The sequence below is a fragment of the Rana temporaria genome, chromosome 1 (assembly GCF_905171775.1).
Source record: "Rana temporaria chromosome 1, aRanTem1.1, whole genome shotgun sequence".
In the NCBI taxonomy this organism is placed as follows: Eukaryota; Metazoa; Chordata; class Amphibia; order Anura; family Ranidae; genus Rana; species Rana temporaria.
In genome coordinates, this window is record NC_053489.1 from 620095811 (window position 1) to 620121692 (window position 25882).

The following is a 25882-nucleotide window of genomic DNA, read 5'->3' on the forward strand; positions in this document are numbered from 1 at the left end:
AAATTCCAGAAATCACAATTTATGATTTTTTAACTATTTATTTGTATGATACAGCTGCAAATAAGTATTTGAACACCTGTCTATCAGCTAGAATTCTGACCCTCAAAGACCTGTTAGTCTGCCTTTAAAATGTCCACCTCCACTCCATTTATTATCCTAAATTAGATGCACCTGTTTGAGGTCATTAGCTGCATAAAGACACCTGTCCACCCCATACAATCAGTAAGAATCCAACTACTAACATGGCCAAGACCAAAGAGCTGTCCAAAGACACTAGAGACAAAATTGTACCCCTCCACAAGGCTGGAAAGGGCTACGGGGAAATTGCCAAGCAGCTTGGTGAAAAAAGGTCCACTGTTGGAGCAATCATTAGAAAATGGAAGAAGCTAAACATGACTGTCAATCTCCCTCGGACTGGGGCTCCATGCAAAATCTCACCTCGTGGGGTCTCAATGATCCTAAGAAAGGTGAGAAATCAGCCCAGGACTACACGGGAGGAGCTGGTCAATGACCTGAAAAGAGCTGGGACCTCCGTTTCCAAGGTTACTGTTGGTAATACACTAAGACGTCATGGTTTGAAATCATGCATGGCACGGAAGGTTCCCCTGCTTAAACCAGCACATGTCAAGGCCCGTCTTAAGTTTGCCAATGACCATTTGGATGATCCAGAGGAGTCATGGGAGAAAGTCATGTGGTCAGATGAGACCAAAATAGAACTTTTTGGTCATAATTCCACTAACCGTGTTTGGAGGAAGAAGAATGATGAGTACCATCCCAAGAACACCATCCCTACTGTGAAGCATGGGGGTGGTAGCATCATGCTTTGGGGGTGTTTTTCTGCACATGGGACAGGGCGACTGCACTGTATTAAGGAGAGGATGACCGTGGCCATGTATTGCGAGATTTTGGGCAACAACCTCCTTCCCTCAGTTAGAGCTTTGAAGATGGGTCGAGGCTGGGTCTTCCAACATGACAATGACCCGAAGCACACAGCCAGGATAACCAAGGAGTGGCTCTGTAAGAAGCATATCAAGGTTCTGGCGTGGCCTAGCCAGTCTCCAGACCTAAACCCAATAGAGAATCTTTGGAGGGAGCTCAAACTCCGTGTTTCTCAGCGACAGCCCAGAAACCTGACTGATCTAGAGAAGATCTGTGTGGAGGAGTGGGCCAAAATCCCTCCTCCAGTGTGTGCAAACCTGGTGAAAAACTACAAGAAAGGTTTGACCTCTGTAATTGCAAACAAAGGCTACTGTACCAAATATTAACATTGATTTTCTCAGGTGTTCAAATACTTATTTGCAGCTGTATCATACAAATAAATAGTTAAAAAAATCATACATTGTGATTTCTGGATTTTTTTTTTTGATTATGTCTCTCACAGTGGACATGCACCTACGATGACAATGTCAGACCCCTCCATGATTTCCAAGTGGGAGAACTTGCAAAATAGCAGGGTGTTCAAATACTTATTTTCATCACTGTAATTCCCTGGTTTGGATACATAATAAATGGTTCAAAAAAATTGACACACTGTATAGATAACTAATATAGAAAGCAGACCAGGCCAGGATAAGATTACAAACTTTACAGTTACCAACAAGGGAGGGGGGTATGGGGTTGCCACATCCCCGAAAATTACTTTTTGGCAGCACAACTGAGGCACCTAGGGGTTAGTAAAGACCCAGGAGGGGGCGTGGGCGGGGGATTAATGATACTAGGGGTGCCCCATAACACAGTAGTAGAGTTAGGCCGCGTACACGCGATCGGTCAAAACCGATGAAAACGGACTGAAGGACCATTTTCATTGTGTGTGAGCCCCATCGGTCAGTTAACCTTCGGTACAAAAAATCAGAACTTGCTTTAAAATTGAACCGATGGACGCCTAACCGATAGGTCAAAACCGATTGTTAGTATGCAAAAGCATCGGTTAAAAACCTGCACATGCTCAGAATCAAGTCGACACATGCTTGGAAGCATTGAACTTCATTTTTTTCAGCACGTCATTGTGTTTTATGTCACCGCGTTCTGACACGATCGGTTATTTAACCTATGGTGTGCAGGCACATCAGACCATCAGTCAGCTTCATCGGTTAACCGATGACAACGGATGGACTGATCATGTGTACGCGGCCTTAGTGGAGGCGAATTCCTTTGTCAATAGAAATCCCACAAGCTGGCTATAAGTGTGGAAAGCAGTAAAGTTACTAACGGGCCATGTGGGTGTAACAGAATATACCCCCTTGGGGACTGTCAGTCACCCCTGTCTGCTCTGAAACCCCCCCACGCTCACCGGGGCACTTGGCTGTAGAGGGGGCGGTAGCCGCCGTCTCAGGCTCTCAGTGCATCACTGAGAGGCTTAGGCTGCGATTCCAGGCATATAGGTGGATCGCGATCTTTCCGAAAGCTGGCTTTGTGATGTCAGCCGACAGCGGGCTTCAGCCCACTGTCTGCTGAAAGCAGTTGACAGGAGTGCAGAACAAACTGCACTCCTGTGTTCCACAGGAGAGGTACAACCAAACAAGCTTTGTTTGTACTTCTCCTTTAATAACTAATAAACAAAGTGTTGCTGGAACATTTCCACTTTATTAACTGCTTATCACCTTTACTGAACAACCTATTTGATACAGTTATGTTGACTTTATTCGTGGAGCTGTACCAATTCTTGTTCATTGTAAATGCAATTTATATAGGTACCCATCATGAAAAGACTCATGTTCAAAAAAAATTAAATAAATAAAAAAAGATAACAGATCTCTGTTAAAAAAAATCTAGCCAAGAATGGAAGCTGGTCTAGAAGCACAGCGCTATCCATGTAAAAAGGATGCACACACAGGGATGTTCTCTACAGGGAGTGCAGAATTATTAGGCAAGTTGTATTTTTGAGGATTCATTTTATTATTGAACAACAACCATGTTCTCAATGAACCCAAAAAACTCATTAATATCAAAGCTGAATATTTTTGGAAGTAGTTTTTAGTTTGTTTTTAGTTTTAGCTATTTTCGGGGGATATCTGTGTGTGCAGGTGACTATTACTGTGCATAATTATTAGGCAACTTAACAAAAAAAAAATATTTACCCATTTCAATTATTTATTTTTACCAGTGAAACCAATATAACATCTCAACATTCACAAATATACATTTCTGACATTCAAAAACAAAACAAAAACAAATCAGTGACCAATATAGCCACCTTTCTTTGCATGGACACTCAAAAGCCTGCCATCCATGGATTCTGTCAGTGTTTTGATCTGTTCACCATCAACATTGCGTGCAGCAGCAACCACAGCCTCCCAGACACTGTTCAGAGAGGTGTACTGTTTTCCCTCCTTGTAAATCTCACATTTGATGATGGACCACAGGTTCTCAATGGGGTTCAGATCAGGTGAACAAGGAGGCCATGTCATTAGTTTTTCTTCTTTTATACCCTTTCTTGCCAGCCACGCTGTGGAGTACTTGGACGCGTGTGATGGAGCATTGTCCTGCATGAAAATCATGTTTTTCTTGAAGGATGCAGACTTCTTCCTGTACCACTGCTTGAAGAAGGTGTCTTCCAGAAACTGGCAGTAGGACTGGGAGTTGAGCTTGACTCCATCCTCAACCCGAAAAGGCCCCACAAGCTCATCTTTGATGATACCAGCCCAAACCAGTACTCCACCTCCCCCTTGCTGGCGTCTGAGTCGGACTGGAGCTCTCTGCCCTTTACCAATCCAGCCACGGGCCCATCCATCTGGCCCATCAAGACTCACTCTCATTTCAGCAGTCCATAAAACCTTAGAAAAATCATTCTTGAGATATTTCTTGGCCCAGTCTTGACGTTTCAGCTTGTGTGTCTTGTTCAGTGGTGGTCGTCTTTCAGCCTTTCTTACCTTGGCCATGTCTCTGAGTATTGCACACCTTGTGCTTTTGGGCACTACAGTGATGTTGCAGCTCTGAAATATGGCCAAACTGGTGGCAAGTGGCATCTTTTCTCAGTTCTTGGGCAGTTATTTTGCGCCTTTGTTTTTCCACACGCTTCTTGCGACCCTGTTGACTATTTTGAATGAAACGCTCGATTGTTCGATGATCACGCTTCAGAAGCTTTGCAATTTTAAGAGTGCTGCATCCCTCTGCAAGATATCTCACTATTTTTGACTTTTCTGAGCCTGTCAAGTCCTTCTTTTGACCCATTTTGCCAAAGGAAAGGAAGTTGACTAATAATTATGCACACCTGATATAGGGTGTTGATGTCATTAGACCACACACCTTCTCATTACAGAGATGCACATCACCTAATATGCTTAATTGGTAGTAGGCTTTCGAGCCTATACAGCTTGGAGTAAGACAACATGCATAAAGAGGATGATGTGGTCAAAATACTCATTTGCCTAATAATTCTGCACTCCCTGTATAGTTATTGATGTTGATGTTAGCAGTCCTTTTTATAAAGCACTCTAGAAAATGAAAGCGATGTTTTCTATGGAGGAACACCATCACTTGCCTTTGCACTGGTTTGAACAAATGGTTTTAATTTTCTTGCAACAGTTTTATGACAGCAAAGACAGACTGTGGTGTGTGCGTGTTTTCACCACCACCTGGGCGGTAGATGTCTGCCCTCCCTTGTGACCTCAGAGTCACATAAGGACATGAAATGCCAAAAACAAACTGACCTAAAAGACTTCTGCTTTTTTTGAAAGATGTAGACATTACTAAAACAGAACAGTGTCTAATACACTACTACATCGTGTTCTGTGAGCTGTTTTCCCTGCATGTGATTGGGTATTCTTTGCAAAGTGAAGCTTTACCTCATTTACTAAGCTCTGGAGCAATTGTACTTGCAGAGGGCAACTGCACTCCTTCCTGTTCTGTGATGTACAGTTGCCTCTACCTGCCACTTAAAGTTATACTAAATTAAAGCGGGGGTTCACCCTAAAATACAACTTTCTACCATGCCATTCAGCATACTAGCGTGAGCTACAGTATGTCTTTATTTTATTTTTTTGGGCTGTACTCACAGTTTAATCCGTTAGTTACGTTTCAGACTCCCCGCGGGGAATAGGCGTTCCTATGAAGAGGGGAACATGATTGACGGCCGGCTATGGCGGGTCACACTTCCCGAAAATAGCCGGAGTAGGACTCGGCTCTTCACAGCGCTATACGGCGCCTGCGCACAGGCTAGGAGCTGACTGCGCAGGCGCCGTGAAGAGCCAAGTCCTACTTCGGCTATTTTCGGGAGGCGTGACGCGCCATAGCCGACCGTCAATCATGTTACACTCTGCATAGGAACGCCTACTCCCCGCGGGGAGTCTGAAACTTAACTAACGGATTAAACTGTGAGTACAGCTAAAAAATAAAAAGTAAAGGCATACTGTAGCTCACGCTAGTATGCTGGATGGCATGGTAGACAAAATTTTTTTTTAGGGTGAACCCCCGCTTTAAGGTGACCAGACATCCCCGGTTTCCGGGCCAGTACCCGGATTGAGGACATTGTCCCCGGACCAAGTCTGTCCCCGGATTGGATTTAAAGAGGATGTCCGCTGAAAAAAAATAAAAATAAAAGTCAGTAGCTACAAATACTGCAGCTGCTGACTTTTAATATCGGCACACTTACCTGTCCTGGAGCCCAGCGCCGTCCGCAGCAGAGGACGAGCGATCTCTCGTCATTCTGCTGCCCCCCCGCCATCCTCGGTGAGGGAACCAGGAAGTAAAGCACTCTGGCTTCACTACCCGGTTCCCTATGGCGCATGCGCGAGTTGCGCTGCGCCTGCTGATTGGCTCCCGCTGTGCTCTGGGAGCCGAGTGTTCCCAGAGCACAACGGGGGGGAGGACGGGAGGTGACGTCCTGCCCGCAGTCTTCCCGCAGACTGTGGCCGGAAGTGGGTGCAAATACCTGTCTTTAGACAGGTATCTACACCCCTCTGAAAGGTGTCAAATGTGACACCGGAGGGGGGAGGGTTCCGATCAGCGGGAGTTCCACTTTAGGGTGGAGCTCCGCTTTAAACAAGGGCTGGGGCAATTTCAAAGACATTTAGTGCAGAATAAAAAAAAAAAAATCTGGATTACACAACCCCACTCCACTACTCCTACTAGCTCAGGGGGGTGTATTCTTCTCCATTATCTGTGGCCCTTTCTGATGATCATGTGCTAGACAGAGCGGAGAGGGAATATTTCAGTTTCGGGTGCATGCCCATTCAGCTCCGCTCGCATGTTCTTCTGCCTTGGCTCAAGTCCCGGCCAGCCGCCTGCCTGCTAATCTCCTTGCCTTCCCTGGCGGAGTGATCTTCCTCCACTCCCCACCCAGTAGTAGCCGGGGCCCGGAGAGTAAGACTTGACAGGCTGTGAGGCGGGCGGCGGTGGCAATGGGCATTAAGTCACTGATTGCCGACATTACTAGTAAAAAAAAAAAATGTGTCCCCGGTTTTCATTTTAAAAATCTGGTCACCTTATTCAAAACACACACTGTTTGATTTACATTGTCCCTTCTATTTCTGTATTTTAATTTAAAAACATAAAAACATCTAAGTACCTTTTTCCTAATTGATATACAGCTGTCACATGACTCAGATCTTTTCCAGTCTGTCTGCAGGGAAACAGTGGCAGGAGGAGCTTCTAGTCCTCTGCTGCTGGTCACATGGTTAAAAAATAAAAGAACAATAGCCTTTGGAATACTGAATAAAGATAAATAATTAATATTAACAAACTGTTTTAAATTGTCATACAAATGTATATTTGAAAACTAATTTTTGTGATTTTTTTGGCAATAACATGGTGTGGGTGGATTTCTGCCAGTCTCGGGATGTGTCACGCCCCCCTCCAGCCTGTGTCTTAGAATAAAAGGGAGGTGAGGCCTCCATCAATCTACATGTAATATCAAACCCCTGTTGTGTTAAGCTGGTTAGTGGGCATGAAGGAGGACGGAGGGAGTGGGCAGTCATTCACCACTGTGTATACGCCCACATGTGTGACTCTATAGTCACATGGGTTGCTCAAATGTGATAGCAATGAAAAGACACATAAGGGAGAGTTGCTCAAATGTGATAGGGAGGAAATGCTCAGCATAGAAACTCACTGAAAACTGAGCATGTGCAGAACTGCCAACACTGTTCTGCAAAATCTCTATCTGCATTGGGGACTTGAACAGGAGAGGGAGATAGAGAGCAGCAGGATCACTCAGGTGTTTTGCAAAATACAGAAAACAAATCCCATAGTGACTGAGTGAGTATGAACACAATGTAATACAGCATTTACAATGTACATAAATCCAATTTCCAACTGCAGTTTCTGTCTGACCAACTCCTCTTTTTTACCAGCCACCTAAAAAGGAGAACCAGGGAAAGACATTTCACAGAACAAGTATAGAAAAGAGAACCAGGGAAAGATATCACACAGAACAAGTATAGAAAAGAGGGTCAGGGAGAGACATCTCACAAAACAAGTATGGAAAGGAGGGCCAGGGAGAGACATCTCACAGAACAAGTATGGAAAGGAGGGCCAGGGAGAGACATCTCACAGAACAAGTATGGAAAGGAGGGAGAGAGATCTCACAGAACAAGTATGGAAAGGAGGGCCAGGGAGAGACATCTCACAGAACAAGAATAGAAAAGAGGGTCAGAGAGAGACATCTCACAGAACAAGTATGGAAAAGAAGGGCCAGTGAGAGACATCTCACAGAACAAGTATGGAAAGGAGGACCAGGGAGAGACATCTCTCAGAACAAGTATGGAAAGGAGGACCAGGGAGAGACATCTCTCAGAACAAGTATGGAAAGGAGGGCCAGGGAGGGACATCTCACAGAACAAGTATAGAAAGGAGGACCAGGGAAGGACATCTCACAGAAAAAGTATGGAAAGGAATGCCAGGGGAAGACATTTCACAAAACAAGTATGGAAAGGAGGGCCAGGGAGAGACATCTCACAGAACAAGTATGGAAAGGAGGACCAGGGAGAGACATCTCTCAGAACAAGTATGGAAAGGAGGACCAGGGAGAGACATCTCTCAGAACAAGTATGGAAAGGAGGACCAGGGAGAGACATCTTACAGAACAAGTATGGAAAGGAATTCCAGGGGAAGACATTTCACAGGACAAGTATAGAAAGGAGGGTCAGGGAAAGACAGAACAGAACAAGTATATTTTACTAGCGCCATGATTATTTTAAGCTTGTAAAGGATATGTGTCAGTCATAAGACTCATGGTTGCTTGGTCTACCAAGCCCACATGGTGGACTTTTTGCTGAAGTAGGGGCTATCATAATAATAAAAAAAGATAATAACATTTTGCCCTGCAGAAAGTCACTCAAGTAGGCTGATTTCAACACAGTGGCCTGACAATTCCCTTATATCTGAGCACTAAGGGTTGGTGTACATACAGGCACTAGAAAAGGGGCACTAGTGGTACTGATACCCACCTATCACTTCTGAGCACCTAGTACAGAAATAGTAGATAATAATATTCAGCCAAAAACCCGCTGGCATTATTTGCATCCCCTAATTTTTATAGGGGACGGTTCCACCTCTTCCATTTAGGAAAGTTCAAAGTCAGAAGAACAACATTGTTTTCACACACTGGTCCTTATTTACAAAAAAGTATCCAGTAAGGCCTCGTGCACACGAGCGAGGAACTCGTCGGGCGAGACACATCGTTTTCCTCGACGAGTTCCTTGTTAGGCTTGTCGAGGAACTCGACAAGCTTGCTTTGCGTACACACGTAACAGACAAAATCTCCTCGTTCTCAAACGCGGTGATGTACAACACATACAACGGCAAGGGAAGTTTGATTCCACTTGCACAACTCTTGGGGCTGCTTTTGCTAATCTTATGTGTTTGCGTGTTAAATAAAAGTTTGGTAAGAGACGATTTGCACTTTTCAGTCTGTTACAGCTTTAAAAATGTGTTATCTCCATTACAAATGCTACTTTTACTCTAGTTTCTCGTCGGAAACCAGCCCGACGAGGAACTCGACGAGCCAATTTGAGACTCCCGTCGAGGAAATAGAGAACTTGCTCTCTTTTTGGCTCGTCGAGTTCCTTGACAGTTTCCTCGATGAAAATGTACAAAAGACCAGTTTCCTCGGCAAAAAAGCTCTCCCACCAAGTTTCTTGCTGGATTCTGCCGAGGAAACTGGTCGTGTGTACGAGGCCTGAAGCCTCGTACACACGACCAAGGAACTCCACGGGCGAAACACATCGTTTTCCTCGTCGAGTTCCTTGTTAGGCTGTCGAGGAACTCAACAAGCCAATTTTCTCCATTCCCGTCAAGGAAATAGAGAACATGCTCACTTTTTGGCTCGTCAAGTTTCTCGTCAGTTTCCTTGACGAAAATGTACACACGACCGGTTTCCTCGGCAAAAAAATATCTCCCAGCAAGTTTCTTGCCGGTTTTTGCAGAGAAACTCGGTCGTGTGTACGAGGCCTAAGATGAGTATCCAGTAAGATGAGATGAGGTCAAGTGTATGGAATTAATAAGTGCAATTTTTTTAATTCACATACCTTTGTATGAATAGCCTGACCACTGCAAAAGTAACTACTGGGTAAAAAAACAGGCTGAAAATTCTGTACAATCCCCCATGGTTGTCTGCTGATTCAGCAGTAATAAATCCTGACATTGAGGAGATCTACCCAGCGTTTTGAGTGAATCACGGACTTAGATTTTGAATCTATTTATTAAACTTTTGAAAGAGAAACATGGCATAGCCATATGGCAGACTTTTATAAGCAAATGCAATTTTATTGTGTCACTGAACCCAACTGAAAACAAGCCCATGTTTTTTACATAGCCGAAGCTCAATCTCGGATCATACAAACGATGCTACAATGTGAAAATATTCAGCCGTGTGGTACACGTAGTAAAAAAAATTCTTCCAGCTGGAATGCATTGTAGTCTGTTTGGCTTGTAGGTGGCCTAGACCAGTGGTCTCCAAACTGCGGCCCTTTGCGTGCCTTTATCCGGCCCTTGGGGCACCATCCCTCCCACTGAAATGAGACTACGAGACACTTTTCTGCCATCTGACACCGACAATGGAGCACCATTTCTCCCACTGACAGAACTAATAGAGCACTATTCCTCCCTATGATACCAGCAATGGGGCACCATTCCTCCCCCTAATACCAGATGTTTAGTTCCACTGATGCCAGGAAAATTTCTACTCCCACTGGCCAAAGTCCGGCCCTCCAAGAGTCTGAAGGACAATAAACCGGCCCTTTGTTTAGAATGTTTGGAGACCCCTGGCCTAAACTATCAACCTGTCAGGGACCTGCCAATAGGCTCCGGCGTGCACGCATGCGCACACATACTAATGGTCGGAATCAAAACCAGTCACCTATTCATGTGCGCAGGCGCGCCTCACATGCACACGGATATGTGCCAAATGCGCGCATCTGCGCGCGCATTCGCCTACTACACGTGCACGACGGCGGGAACGCGCGCGTGCTCGTTAATGCGCGATTGGCGCCACTCAGCCTTTAAAAAGCTAGCAGCTGCAGTGACACTTTGCTGTCTGATCTGCAGCGTTGTATCAGTGAAACCTGTTGTAACCTGTTACCTCAAACCGACCCGGCTCCGTCTGACCATCCCACCCTCTCCCCTCCGACCCCTGGCTTGCTCTGACTCCGCTCTGCTCTCCTGCCCACCGTTACCAGACCCTGTGCCTGAATCTGACTACGCTTGCTTAACCCACCTGATTATCTGCTTACCCGGTTTGCTTCACCAGCTCCTGCTATCCAGTGCCTGTGCCAGCTCCAGAGACGCTGTCTCCTGCAACCACCGTCCCGAAGGACCACCAACCGTGCCGAACTGCTATCATCACCAGGCACTCCTACCTCGCCGTGCTCCCGAGCTTGCTGTCCCAATTCCAGCAGCTCCAGAGCCGGGGCTGTAAGAGAGGCCTCTTCCTGCACACTAGGCTCTGGCTACAAGGTACGTTCCAGTACATAACACAACCCTTCCACTTCTTCCCTCTTCCCTGGTCCTCCTCTCATTCTTTTACTTGCTGTTTTCTTCTTCCTTACCCTATAATTCCCACTGCCTGACTACTACCCATGTTGAGATCTTGTTTCTTGAGTCACTGCCTATTTGCAGTTTATTTGTATCTCCATCTTGCACGTTGTAGTTTAAACTGATGCTGGACTATACCTTTAGGGCCCTTTCACACGGGACGGATCCGCGATGATCCGCCCCGTGAACCTCTGCTTGCTCAGCAGGGATCGCTCCTCTGATCCCCACTGAGCCGGCAGATGACAGGGCAGTCCCCGCACGCTGTGCAGGGACCGCCCTGTCAGATCTCCCCTCTCCTTTATTATGGGGGGATCGGATGAACACGGACCGTCTGTCCATGTTCACCCGATCCGCAGACGGATGGAAAAATAGGGTTTTCCTCCATCTGCAGAATCGGAGGATTGCGGACACGGATCAGATCGGGTGTCAGCGGATATTCATCCGCTGACACCTGCGATCTCATAGGGATCAATGTATGTCCCTTTTTCATCCGTAAACGGATGGTTGAAAAAGCGGACATACGGTCCGCATGTGTGAAAGGGGCCTTACATGTACAACTTATTCATTTCAGTACCTTTGTTTTCTGTACCATTCTACATCTTGTTATTGCAAAAAGCAATACAAATTTATTGAACCATAAAATATATATAAACAAATTCAACACTTTCGACTGCAGTCATCTTTGTTCCTCTCAGGCCCCGTACACACGTCCGAGAAACTCGACGAGCAAAACACATCGTTTTCCTCGTCGAGTTCCTTGTGAAGCCGCCGAGGATCTCGGCGAGCCAAATTTCCTCATTGACTAACGAGGAAATAGAGAACATGTTCTCTATTTGGCCCGACGAGATCCTCGTCGGTTTCCTCGGCCGAAAGTGTACACGCGACCGGGTTTCTCGGCAGAATGCGGCTCCGATCGAGTTTCTGGCTGAATTCTGCCGAGAAACTCGGTCGTGTGTACGGAGCCTAATAGAAGCGTTGGACAGAACATCCTGAAACTATCTGTTCTGCTCCAACTCCTGTTATGAGGGTGTCTACTTTGGTCTACATCAGTGGTCTCCAAACTGCAGCCAGAGGGCTGGATGTGGCCCTTTGCTTTTCTTTGTCTGGCCCTTGGGGCACTCTTCAACCAACTAACACCAATGATGGAGCACCACCCCCTTACTGACACCATCAATGGGGCACTATTCTTCTCATTGATAACAATCGAGCACTATTCCTACTATTAAAACCAATGATGGGACACTAATGTTGGGTAATTTTCTACTTACACTGACCACGGACCAGATGCCTAAAATGGCCCAACTCTGTGGGGTTAATTTACTAATACCGGAGAGTGAAAAATCTGTTGCAGCTCTGCATAGAAACCAATCAGCTTCCAGGTTTTATCGCCAAAGCTTAAAGTATAAATAAAGGCAAAACTTTTTTTTAGTTTTGGATAGAGTGGAAAGGGATTAGAACGCCTGTCAGTTTTTATTACTGTCTGTGCCCCCGTTATGGAGATTGTCCTGTTTACCATTATCATTGAAAGTGAAAGTAAAAGAAAATCCCAAATTTTGGGTCGTCCCCAGAAAAGTAATAGAGGAGAAATGCTCCAATGGGGACACTAGTTCTGGTGACCTGTGGGTACCCGAGAAATTCCCTTAATTTGCAGGGATTTCCTCTGACTTCCTGTTTGCTTATGGGACAGGAAGTGAAGGGAAATCTCTGCAATGGGACAGAGATGGCGAAACAAAAATCTGACGGGTTATAACACATCCTATACTCTATCCAAAATAAAAATAAAAAGTTTAGCCCATAGTTCTTCTTTAATTGAACAAACTAAAGTTAGGAAGCTGATTGGCTACCATGCACAGCTGCACCAGATTCTGAGTGCTCCAGTTTTGTTACATCTCCACCACTGTGTATAAACTGCCTACGTATAACATTCTACATACTGGTACCAAGTCTGACCAATTGGGAAGGTTGAGGCCAAGAAAATTGTATGAATAAAGGCTTTCAATTGTGCTTAGAAACGTGGTGCCCAGAAACCTGACCCAGAGAAACACTGAGGGCCAGATTTACAAAAACTAGAGCACTCAGAATCAGGTGCAGCTGCCCATAGTAACCAATCAGCTCCTAACTTCTGCTTGTTCATCAATTATCCTTTGAAAAAAAACCTGGAAGCTTATTGGTTACTATGCAGAGCTGCACCACATTTTTCACTCTCCAGTTTTAGTAAATTCCTCTCTGAGAGTCAATTGCATCTGAACAAATTTAACCCTTTCACGCCAAGCGTACGCATATATGCGTCCTCGGCTTTCGGGGGTTATACCGGGATGATGCCTGCAGCTGCAGGCATCATCCCGGTACCGTTGTTTAGAGCCGGCGATTGGCTATTCAGACATAACAACCGATGCGGCTAAAAGTTGCTTGGTTGTTATGCCGGAGGAGCGGGAGGGGACATCCCCCCCCTCCCGCCACCTCTCGCCGCTCTGACCAGGCCTCCCGTCCCAACGCGAGACCCGATCCTCCGTCCGGCGCCTCCAGTGTCCAGGCGCAGACTGAAACTAAGCTGTAAAAGGCTTTGATTCAGTCTTCGCAATGGAAACACGGAAGTGACGTCATGACGTCACTTCCGGGTTTCTCGGCTGCCAATTGTGCATTTAAAAAAGTACACAGTATTCAGAATCGCTGTTTTCGGCGATCTGAATACTTTGAAGTGCAAATGAGGGATCGGGGGTCTTTTAGACCCCGATCCCTCCATAAAGAGTACCTGTCACCACCTATTACTGTCACAAGGGATGTTTACATTCCTTGTGACAGCAATACAAGTGATCAAAATGTAAAAAAAATATTTAATATTATAAAAATAAATGAATAATAATAATTAAAAATTAAAAATTTAAAGCGCCCCCCTCCCTGCGAGCTTGCGCAACAAAGAAGACGCATACGGAAGTCGCGCTTGCATATGAAAACGGTGTTCAAATCACACATGTGAGGTATCGCCGCGATTGTCAGAGTGAGAGCAATAATTCTAGCACTAGACCTCCTCTGTAACTCTAACCTGGTAACTGTAAAAAAAAGTTTAAAACGTCGCCTATGGAGATTTTTAGTTACCATAATTTGTCGCCATTCCACGAGTGCGTGCAATTATAAAGCGTGACATGCTTGGTATCTATTTACTCGGCTTAACATCATCTTTCACATTATGTAAAAAAATTAGGCTAAGTTTACTTTTTCATTTTTTTAAATTCATGAAAGTAAATTTTTCCCAAAAAGTTGCGTTTCAAACACCGCCGCACAAATACCGTGAGACATAAAATATTTCAACAATCGACATTTTATTCTCTAGATTCTCTGCTAAAAAAATATATATAATGTTTGGGGGTTCCAAGTAATTTTCTATCAAAAAATATGGATTTTAACTTGTAAACACCAAATGTCATAAATAGGCTTATGCATGAAAGGGATAAACATACACCTGTTCTGTACATCGGCATGGCACCAGATAAAGTGATGTGCCCTCTGATATAAAGAATATATACCTGTATACTCCAGCTCCTTGTATAGAAAAGCAATATACAGTACCACCCTTATAATTCTATCTCACTTTAACAAGCACTAGTCCCACAAAAAGGCTTTTTATTATAAAGGCAGCACAAGTAAAGATGCAAACAAAATAAGCCATATAACTGAATGTCGAACAGGAATCGCCATATTATGAGCAGAAAAGTACAAAGCTATTGTCTTCAGTCAGACAACACCAATGCCAAACTAACAGATATTTTATATATACCGGTAATATATTTTATATATATATACACACAATACACACACACTGTATATGTACATATTATATATACACACACTGTAAATACACGCAGTATATATAAATATAATATATATATATATATATATATATATATATATATATATATACACACACACACACACACACACACACACTGTATATACAAACAATATATATATATATATATATATATATATATATATATATATATATATATATCAAAATAAATACATCCACACACTGTATATATACACATAATATATGTATATAAACATATACACACAGTGTATATACATACTGTATATATACATATAAATATATACACATACTATATATACACACTGTATATATATAAAATATAATATATAAATAAATATATACACATACTGTAAATACACACTATATATATATATATATATATATATATATATATATATATATATATATATATATATATTAAGAATGCAGTCCGCATCTATTATATAGTAAGGAGTAAAAAAAGAAAGAGAGAAATAAAAAAAGAAATAAAAAAAATATGTCTCCCTGCAGTAAAAGTCTTTGTTAGGCTCCTAATGGCTTTTTAAAATGAAAAGCAACATCTTACTAAAATTCAGATTTACCAAATGTAACCAGATTGTGACCGCAGCAACGCAACTTGACATGAGAAAAAAATAAATAGTAATAATATGATAGGATCACAATTCCTTAGCAGCTTAGAAAAACACTGCAGGCTTATTCGGCCAATATGAGCGAGTTGTGACGTGGATTTAATTAAAGACATTGTGACGGTAGATTGTAGTAGCATTACAGCACACAGGTCTGAATTCTGTCCATCGCTTCCTCAAATGAGGGTAGATTATTAAGGACCCTTTTAGAGCTATGCAGGTGCTTAAAGGTGCCTATTTTTTGTAGCGTTAGGTAGGTGCGTTGTCATGCATAAACATGCGTTTCATTTGTGCATCCGCATGCGTTACTAACACGTGTTTTGAGTGGATAGAGTTAACAACCAATAACCAAGGTTTGTTATTATACATTGGCAATGCATCAAAATTAATGTAAGGGCTCATTCACACGGGCATAGAGGGTGCATACTGTATGTTTATGCACCCGGGAGTGACAGGTGTTCTGTACAGCCGCTGCGGCTCTTTCCCCACGTCCACGCAACATACAACCGTACATGGTCCTGGACCATCCTCCTGCGCACAGGGCCATATATCCTTCCCTACGTGTATGTAATTGCTCGGATGTGCAGGAAGATCTGTACAGCCACTGCGTTTGTCAGCCTGTCAGTGACTTTTGGCAATTTGCTGGATGCAAGAAGACCCGTACAGACGCTGCACCTGTCAGCTTGTCATTGACTTTTAACAATCTGCTGGATGCAGGAAGATCTGTGCAGACGCTGCGCCTGTCAGCCTGTCATTGATAATTAACAGTCTGCTGGATGCAGAAATTAGGTACAGGTGCTGCGTCATGTAGTACACATGGGCAGTATGCCAGGACGACATTAGCCGGTTCAATAAAAACCAGCTGACATTCGGCCGTGTGTATGGCAGCCAGTCCAACAGAAGCAGACCATTCATCCGGCTTATGTCTGACGAGCATGCTGGAGAACTATCAGCCGACCGATTCGCGATCAGGGTTCTCAGTCAACAGCCCCTGTCAGAACACAATAGAACAGCAGGGGAGATTGCTGTACTAACACGATTGTTAGTACATGGGCTCTGACCAGAGCTGTCAGTTTTTTTTTTCCACCCACTGTACAGACGCTGCATCTATCAGCCTATCATTGATTTCTAACAGTCTGCTGGTTTGCTGAAGATCTATGCAGACGCTGCGCCTATCAGCCTATCATTGATTTCTAAGGCCCCTTTCACATGTGCGGACCGTATGTTCGCTTTTTCATCCATCCGTTTGCGGATGAAAAAGGGACATACATTGGTCCCTATGTGATTGCGGGTGTCAGCGGATGAACATCCGCTGACATCTGTAATCACCCGCCTCCGCAAAGATCCGATTTTGCGGACGGAAGAAAACCCTATTTTTTCTTCCGTCTGCGGATCGGATGAACACGTTCCGATCCCCCCATAGGGGAGAGCGGAGAAAAGACAGGGCGGTCCCTGCACAGTGTGCGGGGACCGCCCTGTCAGCGGACGGCTCAGCGGGGATTTTACGGAGCGATCCCCGCTGAGCTTACGGACACACGGAGGCGGATCATTTATGATCCGCCCCGTGTGAAAGGGGTCTAACAGTCTGCTGGCCACAGCTGCACAGGACACCTGTCTCTTTTGGAAGCATAAACACCTGTATAGAATGCTCTGAATTGTGGCGCTGAAATGGGAATAGACACAATGGGGGTTGATTTACTAAGACTGGAGTGTTCAAAATCTGGTGCAGCTTAGAAACCAATCAACTTCTAAGTTTTTTGTCAAAGCTCAATTGAACACGCTGAAGTTAGAAGCTGATTGGCTGCCATGCACAGCTGCACCAGATTTTGCACTCTCCATTTTTTAGCCCAGGTTCACACAGGGCAGCGGGAGTGAAGCCATGCGAGTTCAGCTAAACTCGCACGATTTCACTCCCGCTGGCAGTTTTGATTTCGGCCGCGATTACAGAGACATGTGCAGGTTTCGCAAAAAGTAGTACAGAAACTACTGCAGATGCGGGATTGCACCGATTAGGATGGTGCCATTACCGGCAAATGCCACCGTTTTGACATGTCAAATCGCACCGATGTGGGGCTTAGTAAATAAACCCCAAAGAGACGCTCAGAAGTCTGTCTCACAGTGATGTGAAAAATGATGCAACTTGTTATATTGTACAATAATTAAAAGTGTAGCACAATTTAATCCAACATGGAAGAAGTCTTCACTTTCCTTATCACAGATACGGCGTTATTTCTTTGTGAATTTGTGTCATGCAGCAAAAGTGTCGCAAATAAGAACAACATGTATTTGTTGCAGGCATTTGGTACTAACAATGTAAATGTGGCATGGCTCCCATGAATTTGCTGCAAGGTTTCTGACCACATCCGCACTGCCACACATGGGTCACAATTAGGGCCGAAACAACTAATCGATTAATCGACAACTAATCGATTATGAAATTAATCGATTACCATTTTCATAATCGATTAATCAGCCAGTAATATAATGGGGTTAAAAAAGTTTAAAAAAATAGCCCTTTATAGTACAAAAAAGCTAATTATTTGCTATTTTTGTACCAATTTTAGTTTTTTTAACCCCATTATGTTACTAAACATCTCAGGCCTGTGTCACACCTCTGTGCTTTTTGCAGAAGCACACTACAGTTCATTTACATGGTTACACATCCATGATTTTTATAGCTGCTGTGTATTTGTAAAGGGCAAGGACTTTAAACGCAAAACAGTGCTATTTTTTGTTTTTTTGGTTCAATATACTCCAATAGAGAAGCTGCAGAAAAACATTTTTGTGGCAATTTGTGTTTTCTAATCAGCCCAACAACAAATTGGCCAAAAAAAATCAAAAATGCAAATCGCAGCAAATTTTTTTTTTTTTAAGGTTATTAACCGATTATTCGATTAATCGAAACAATAATCGGCCAACTAATCGATTATGAAAATAATCGTTAGTTGCAGCCCTAGTCACAATACTGCATCACCCCTTTATTTTTATAATGGAAAGTTAGACAAATGTGCTTTAGGCTGTTGCAACTAATGCGCTTTTTTATCATGCATCAATATGCGATTGTTTTGTGTTATTGGCGCATGTTGACATGCATTTTTCCATTATGGGATTTGAAGTGGATCAACCTAACAGCCGTCTTATATCGCGTGCGTTAAAATGCAACAATGTAAAACGTGTACAGGATACAAACATAAACATTTTCACCCAAATTGACAGCCAATTGATATACACTTTGCAAAGTAACGAAAACGAACACACCATACAAAAGACATATCAACAAAGAAACGAACAGCAAAAAAGGGGTTAAACAAAGACCAATAATAAACACACAAACAGGAAGGACGATTTGCATGTTGCAATCCACGCCGTGCACACTTCCATACACTTAGCCAAGCGTTGTATTTTAGGTAGCTGTACATAAGGCGTGTAAGGGGACTGTGGAACAAGTTATCTGTGAGATCAGTTGGGAGAGGACAGCAAAGATTGTGTACAACAAGTACAGGAGGTGGGGGGGGGGAATTGTATGGTTGTGATCAAGCGCAGGAAACAAGTGTGTATGTGTGTAAATAGAGAGCAGGAATGCATTCTGCCTGTATGTGTGAGAGCGAGCAACAGGGGAGAGTAGGACTAGCATGCATGGTGTACGCGTGGCAGTGTTTATATGAGATCAAAACAGAGCCAAGCCCAGGCAGGGAAAAATGGCGACGGCCCCCAGCACCTCCCCCATGGATTGCACAGGATCTCTCAGTTGTCAGGGGGGCTGCAGGAGAAAAAGTAGGGGGGGGGGGTTCTCTAGTTACCTGTTATTCTGCGATTTTCTATTTAGTGAGGCTGCTTTGGTTTTCTTCAAGGAGTAATCACTGTCAAAAGGTAAAACGGATGCATAGCCATGTTCTGCTTCTACAAAACACAAAATGAAAGAAGAGGGTGTCTGATTATTATGATGAGGAGAGAAGTATAAAATACACCAGCCATGAGTTTACATCTCGCATGATCCCCTCCCCCCCACCTGAACTGACACAGAGGGGTGATGTCACTCCTTCTGATTGACAGAAGAAGTCAAACAAACACAGGCATGTGACATCGACCCCCAATGTGTGCAAATATGACAATCTCATCATACACCAGACAATGCACACCCCCGTATTACAATGCGGCACGGGCCAAGCACATGGTTCTGCACATACTTCATGCTTGATCAGCTGTGTTTACCCAAAGAGCTCGGAATGTGCAAATGTATTGATTTACAGCGTGCCATGTGCACCAATGTGCAATGCAAACATCTTCCATCCTGCCTGGCCCATACACCTACAGCACACATGCAGGTTATCTGATGTGTACATGCAATGTCATGACATGTCTCTGGGTTATCTCTGACGTGTCCACACACATGAGGATCACGCAGCAGGATTCCTATGTAACATAACATGTAACATAACATAACATGCAACATAACACAACATAACATAACATGTAACATAATATAACGCAACAAAGCATAACGCAACATAACATAACATGTAACATAACGCAACATAGCATAACATGCAACATAACATGTAACATAACGCAACAAAGCATACCACAACGTAACATAACATGTAAAATAACATAACGCAACATAACATAACACAACATAACATAACGCAACAAAGCATAACGCAACATAACATAACATGTAACATAACGCAACATAGCATAACATGCAACATAACATGTAACATAACGCAACAAAGCATACCACAACATAACATAACATGTAAAATAACATAACGCAACATAGCATAACATGCAACATAACATAACACAACATAACATAACATAACGCAACATAGCATAACATGCAACATAACATAACACAACATAACATAACATAACGCAACATAGCATAACATGCAACATAACATAACGCAACATAGCATAACATGAAACATAACATAACACAACATAACATAACGCAACATAGCATAACATGCAACATAGCATAACATGAAACATAACATAACACAACATAACATGTAACATAACATAACACAACATAACATGAAACATAATTTGTAACATAACACAACATAACATGTAACATAACATAACGCAACAAAGCATAACACAACATAACATAACATGCAACATAACGCAACATAGCATAACATGAAACATAACATAACATAAGACAACATAACATGTAACAAAACACAACATGTAACATAACATAAGACAACATAACATAAAATGTAACATAACACAACATAACATGTAACAAAACACAACATGTAACATAACATAAGACAACATAACATGACACAACATGTAACATGACATACAATGACATAACACAACATAGCATAACATGTAACATAACATAATATGTAATATAAGTTATCTTCAAAAAACTAAAATTGACAGTTATTTGCGGATTTGAAAATGATGGTCACATGGCTGCAACTATTGATCCTCATTATGCATTACATCATTGTGAACTGAGCCTAGGATGTGCTGTGTACACAGCGCAATAAAGCCAGATCTTTGAAGGCAGATCTAGATCTGTGTTTTGCAATAAGTAAGTGCAATAAAGTTGGATCTCTAAAATCCTGGATCACTGGTTTTCAGAAGCAACGTGCAATAAAGTCTAGGTCTATGGAGATCATTCTGGATCAGGGATCTGCAAAAGCGCAGGAAATAACAACTGATATAGATCTGGGGGTGTTCAGTAAAAATGTGCAATCACATTGGATCTTTAAAGAGGATTTGCAATAGGAACGTGTAAATAAGCTGGCTCTTCAAAGGTCATTCTGCAAAATCAAAATGTAATAAAGCCGGATCTTTAACAATAGATCTGGGGTTTGCAATAGGAAAGTGATTTTGCAGCCCCCGATCTAGAAATATCTCTGTTAATCAGGCTTTATTGCACTTCACTTATGCACCCCCCAGATCTAGATCTTTTGTTAAAGATAAGGCTTTATTACACTTTGATTTTGCAGACCCAGATCTAGAATCTACATCTTTAACAAAAGCTCTATATTTGGGGGTTCACAATACTAAAGTGCAATAAAGGCCGATCTTTGGAGATAATTCTAGATCTGTTTTTTTTTTTTTTAGCATTGAGAAAGTGCAATCAATCTGGATTTTAAGCATAATTCTAAATCTGGAGGTTTGCACTGGGAAAATGCAATAAAGATGAATTTTTAAGGATATTTCTGGATCTGGGATTTGCATTGAGAAAGTGTAGTAAAGCCGGATTTTTAAGGCTAATACTGGATCTGGGGTTTGCATTATGAACGTGCAATAAAGCCAGATCTTTAGGGATAACTTTAGATCTGGGGTTTGCATTGGGATCTTTATCGCAAGACATAATAAAGCTGTATCTTTAACAAAAGCTCTAGATCTGGGGTTTGCAATATTAAAGTGCTATAAGGCCCGATCCTTGGAGATAATGCTAGATATAGGGATTACATTGGGAAAGTGCAATAAAGCCAGACCTTTATGGATAATTATAGATCTGGTGTTTGCATTGGGAAAGTGCAATAAACCTGGATCTTTAAGGATAATTGGGTTTGCATTGGGAAAGTGCAATACAGCTGGATCATTAAGGCTTATACTGGATCTGGGGTTTGCATTCGTAAAATGTGCAATAAAGCCAAAAAGAAATTTAAGACAATTTTGAATCTGGGGTTTGCAAAAAAATAAATGCAGTAAAGCCTGGTCTTTAAAAGATCTAAATCAGGGGTTTGCACAAGGAAAGTGCAATAAAGCCGAGATAATTCTAGATCGGGGGGTTGCACAAGGCAAAGGAGGTGCATGCAATGAGAAAGGGAAGGCGCTGTGTGTGTGTGTATCTATGATACATGGGTCCAGGTCAGTATAGGGGAGCCCCTGAGGGGGTGCATCGTTTTTGCAGTACATGCATAGTGCACAGTCCTGTATAGGGGAGCCCCTGATGGGGTGCATAATGCACAGTCCTGTATAGGGGAGCCCCTGAGGGGGTGCATAGTGCACAGTCCTGTATAGGGGAGCCCCTGAGGGGGTGCATAGTGCACAGTCCTGTATAGGGGAGCCCCTGAGGGGGTGCATAGTGCACAGTCCTGTATAGTGGAGCCCCTGAGGGGGTGCATAGTGCACAGTCTTGTATAGGGGAGCCCCTGAGGGGGTGCATCGTTTTTGCAGTACATGCATAGTGCACAGTCCTGTATAGGGGAGCCCCTGAGGGGGTGCATAGTGCACATATTGTATAGGGGAGCCCCTGGGGGAGTGCATAGTGCACAGTCCTTATAGTGGAGCCCCTGAGGGGGTGCATAGTGCACAGTCCTGTATAGGGGATCCCCTGAGGGGGTGCATAGTGCACAGTCCTGTATAGGGGATCCCCTGAGGGGGTGCATAGTGCACAGTCTTGTATAGAGGAGCCCCTGCACAGTCCTTATAGTGGAGCCCCTGAGGGGGTGCATAGTACACAGCCCTGTATAGGGGATCCCCTGAGGGGGTGCATAGTACACAGCCCTGTATAGGGGAGCCCCTGAGGGGGTGCATAGTACACAGCCCTGTATAGGGGAGCCCCTGAGGGGGTGCATAGTGCACAGTCCTGTATAGGGGGTCCCCTGAGGGGGTGCATAGTGCACAGTCCTGTATAGGGGATCCCCTGAGGGGGTGCATAGTGCACAGTCCTGTATAGGGGATCCCTTGAGGGGGTGCATAGTGCACAGTCTTGTATAGGGGATCCCCTGAGGGGGTGTATAGTGCACAGTCCTGTATAGGGGATCCCCTAAGGGGGTGCATAGTGCACAGTCCTGTATAAGGGATCCCCTGAGGGGGTGCATAGTGCACAGTCCTGTATAGGGGATCCCCTGAGGGGGTGTATAGTGCACAGTCCTGTATAGGGGATCCCCTAAGGGGGTGTATAGTGCACAGTCCTGTATAGGGGATCCCCTGAGGGGGTGCATAGTGCACAGTCCTGTATAGGGGAGCCCCTGGGGGGTGCATAGTGCACAGTCCTGTATAGGGGATCCCCTGAGGGGGTGCATAGTGCACAGTCTTGTATAGGGGATCCCCTGAGGGGGTGCATAGTACACAGTCCTTATAGTGGAGCCCCTGAGGGGTTGCATAGTGCACAGTCTTGTATAGGGGATCCCCTGAGGGGGTGCATAGTACACAGTCCTGTATAGGGGATCCCTTGAGGGGGTGCATAGTGCACAGTCTTGTATAGGGGATCCCCTGAGGGGGTGCATAGTACACAGTCCTGTATAGGGGATCCCCTGAGGGGGTGCATAGTGCACAGTCCTGTATAGGGGATCCCCTGAGGGGGTGCATAGTGCACAGTCTTGTATAGGGGATCCCCTGAGGGGGTGCATAGTACACAGTCCTGTATAGGGGATCCCCTGAGGGGGTGCATAGCGCACAGTTCTGTATAGGGGATCCCCTGAGGGGGTGCATAGTGCACAGTCCTGTATAGGGGATCCCCTGAGGGGGTGCATAGTGCACAGTTCTGTATAGGGGATCCCCTGAGGGGGTGCATAGTGCACAGTTCTGTATAGGGGATCCCCTGAGGGGGTGCATAGTGCACAGTTCTGTATAGGGGATTCCCTGAGGGGGGTGCATAGTGCACAGTTCTGTATAGGGGATCCCCTGAGGGGGTGCATAGTGCACAGTTCTGTATAGGGGAGCCCCTGAGGGGGTGCATAGTGCACAGTCCCGTATAGGGGATCCCCTGAGGGGGTGCATAGTGCACAGTTCTGTATAGGGGATCCCCTGAGGGGGTGCATAGTGCACAGTCCTGTATAGGGGATCCCCTGAGGGGGTGCATAGTGCACAGTCTTGTATAGGGGAGCCCCTGGGGGGGGGGCATAGTTTTTGCAGTACATGCATAGTGCACAGTCCTGTATAAGGGGATCCCCTGAGGGGGTGCATAGTGCACAGTTCTGTATAGGGGAGCCCCTGAGGGGGTGCATAGTGCACAGTCCCGTATAGGGGATCCCCTGAGGGGGTGCATAGTGCACAGTTCTGTATAGGGGATCCCCTGAGGGGGTGCATAGTGCACAGTCCTGTATAGGGGATCCCCTGAGGGGGTGCATAGTGCACAGTCTTGTATAGGGGAGCCCCTGGGGGGGGGCATAGTTTTTGCAGTACATGCATAGTGCACAGTCCTGTATAAGGGGATCCCCTGAGGGGGTGCATAGTGCACAGTCCTGTATAGGGGATCCCCTGAGGGGGTGCATAGTGCACAGTCCTGTATAGTGGAGCCCCTGAGGGGGTGCATAGTGCACAGTCCTGTATAGGGGATCCCCTGAGGGGGTGCATAGTGCACAGTCCTGTATAGGGGATCCCCTGGGGGGTGCATAGTGCACAGTTCTGTATAGGGGATCCCCTGAGGGGGTGCATAGTGCACAGTCCTGTATAGGGGAGCCCCTGAGGGGGTGCATAGTGCACAGTCCTGTATAGGGGATCCCCTGAGGGGGTGCATAGTGCACAGTCCTGTATAGGGGATCCCCTGAGGGGGTGCATAGTGCACAGTCCTGTATAGGGGATCCCCTGAGGGGGTGCATAGTGCACAGTCCTGTATAGGGGATCCCCTGAGGGGGTGCATAGTGCACAGTCCTGTATAGGGGATCCCCTGAGGGGGTGCATAGTGCACAGTCCTGTATAGGGGATCCCCTGAGGGGGTGCATAGTGCACAGTCCTGTATAGGGGATCCCCTGAGGGGGTGCATAGTGCACAGTCCTGTATAGGGGATCCCCTGAGGGGGTGCATAGTGCACAGTCCTGTATAGGGGAGCCCCTGAGGGGGTGCATAGTGCACAGTCCTGAAGACAGACACCCATCTAGTAGAAGTGAGTGGAGGATGACTTTGCAGTGTCACCATTACAGACCCCCCTCCACCCATGATCTACCATCCATCCAAACAGAACCCCCCACCCCCACCCCCACCAGAAAAGACAAGCACCCCCCAGCCACTGACAAATCAAATACCTCGGTCTCTTCTCTCCAAATATTCAGCTGCCTCCAGAAGAATTAACAGAGAGTTCAACTCCATGGTTGAGTGTATATAAATAGATGTATATATAATATATATAAATGTAAAACTAGATTATCTCTACTGATAAAAATAAAAACTCTTCCGGCTGGGGAAAAAAAGAAAAAAAAATGAAAACAAGACGAAGTGGGACGAACTACAAGGAGTTCAGACGCTTTTTAGGGACTTCTAAGTCCATCTAAACGGCAGCACAGCTCCGATTGACACAGGGAGTGACGGGCGTGCGTCGGGGCCAATAGAAGAACGAAGGCGGCGGGGAGGCGTGGTTTTCGTTTTCTCCTTAGCCAATAGCAGAGTCGAGCGTGACGCCAGGAGGGGCGGCACGCCGAAAAGGGGGAGGGGAGTCCGAGAGAATGTTGACAGATCCCAATCAACTACTGAGAAGGGATGGTAACGATTGAGATGCCGAAGCTTAGCAACAGCGCGCGGAGCCACGCCC

General features: G+C 44.7%; 1 protein-coding gene across 1 annotated transcript in view; it reads right to left on the reverse strand.

The window, feature by feature from the left end:
- MXD4 (MAX dimerization protein 4) overlaps nucleotides 1–25674 on the reverse strand; it is a 112192-nt gene extending 86518 nt beyond the window's left edge. Inside the window, exons 1-2 of the mRNA XM_040335300.1 lie at nucleotides 25380–25674; nucleotides 19224–19323 (exon numbers count right to left, since the gene is read on the reverse strand). Coding sequence (XP_040191234.1) covers nucleotides 19224–19323; nucleotides 25380–25443 — 164 coding nt within the window. The 5' untranslated portion in view covers nucleotides 25444–25674. The remainder of the gene's footprint in view (nucleotides 1–19223; nucleotides 19324–25379) is intronic.
- Between the last annotated feature and the right edge of the window lie 208 nt (nucleotides 25675–25882).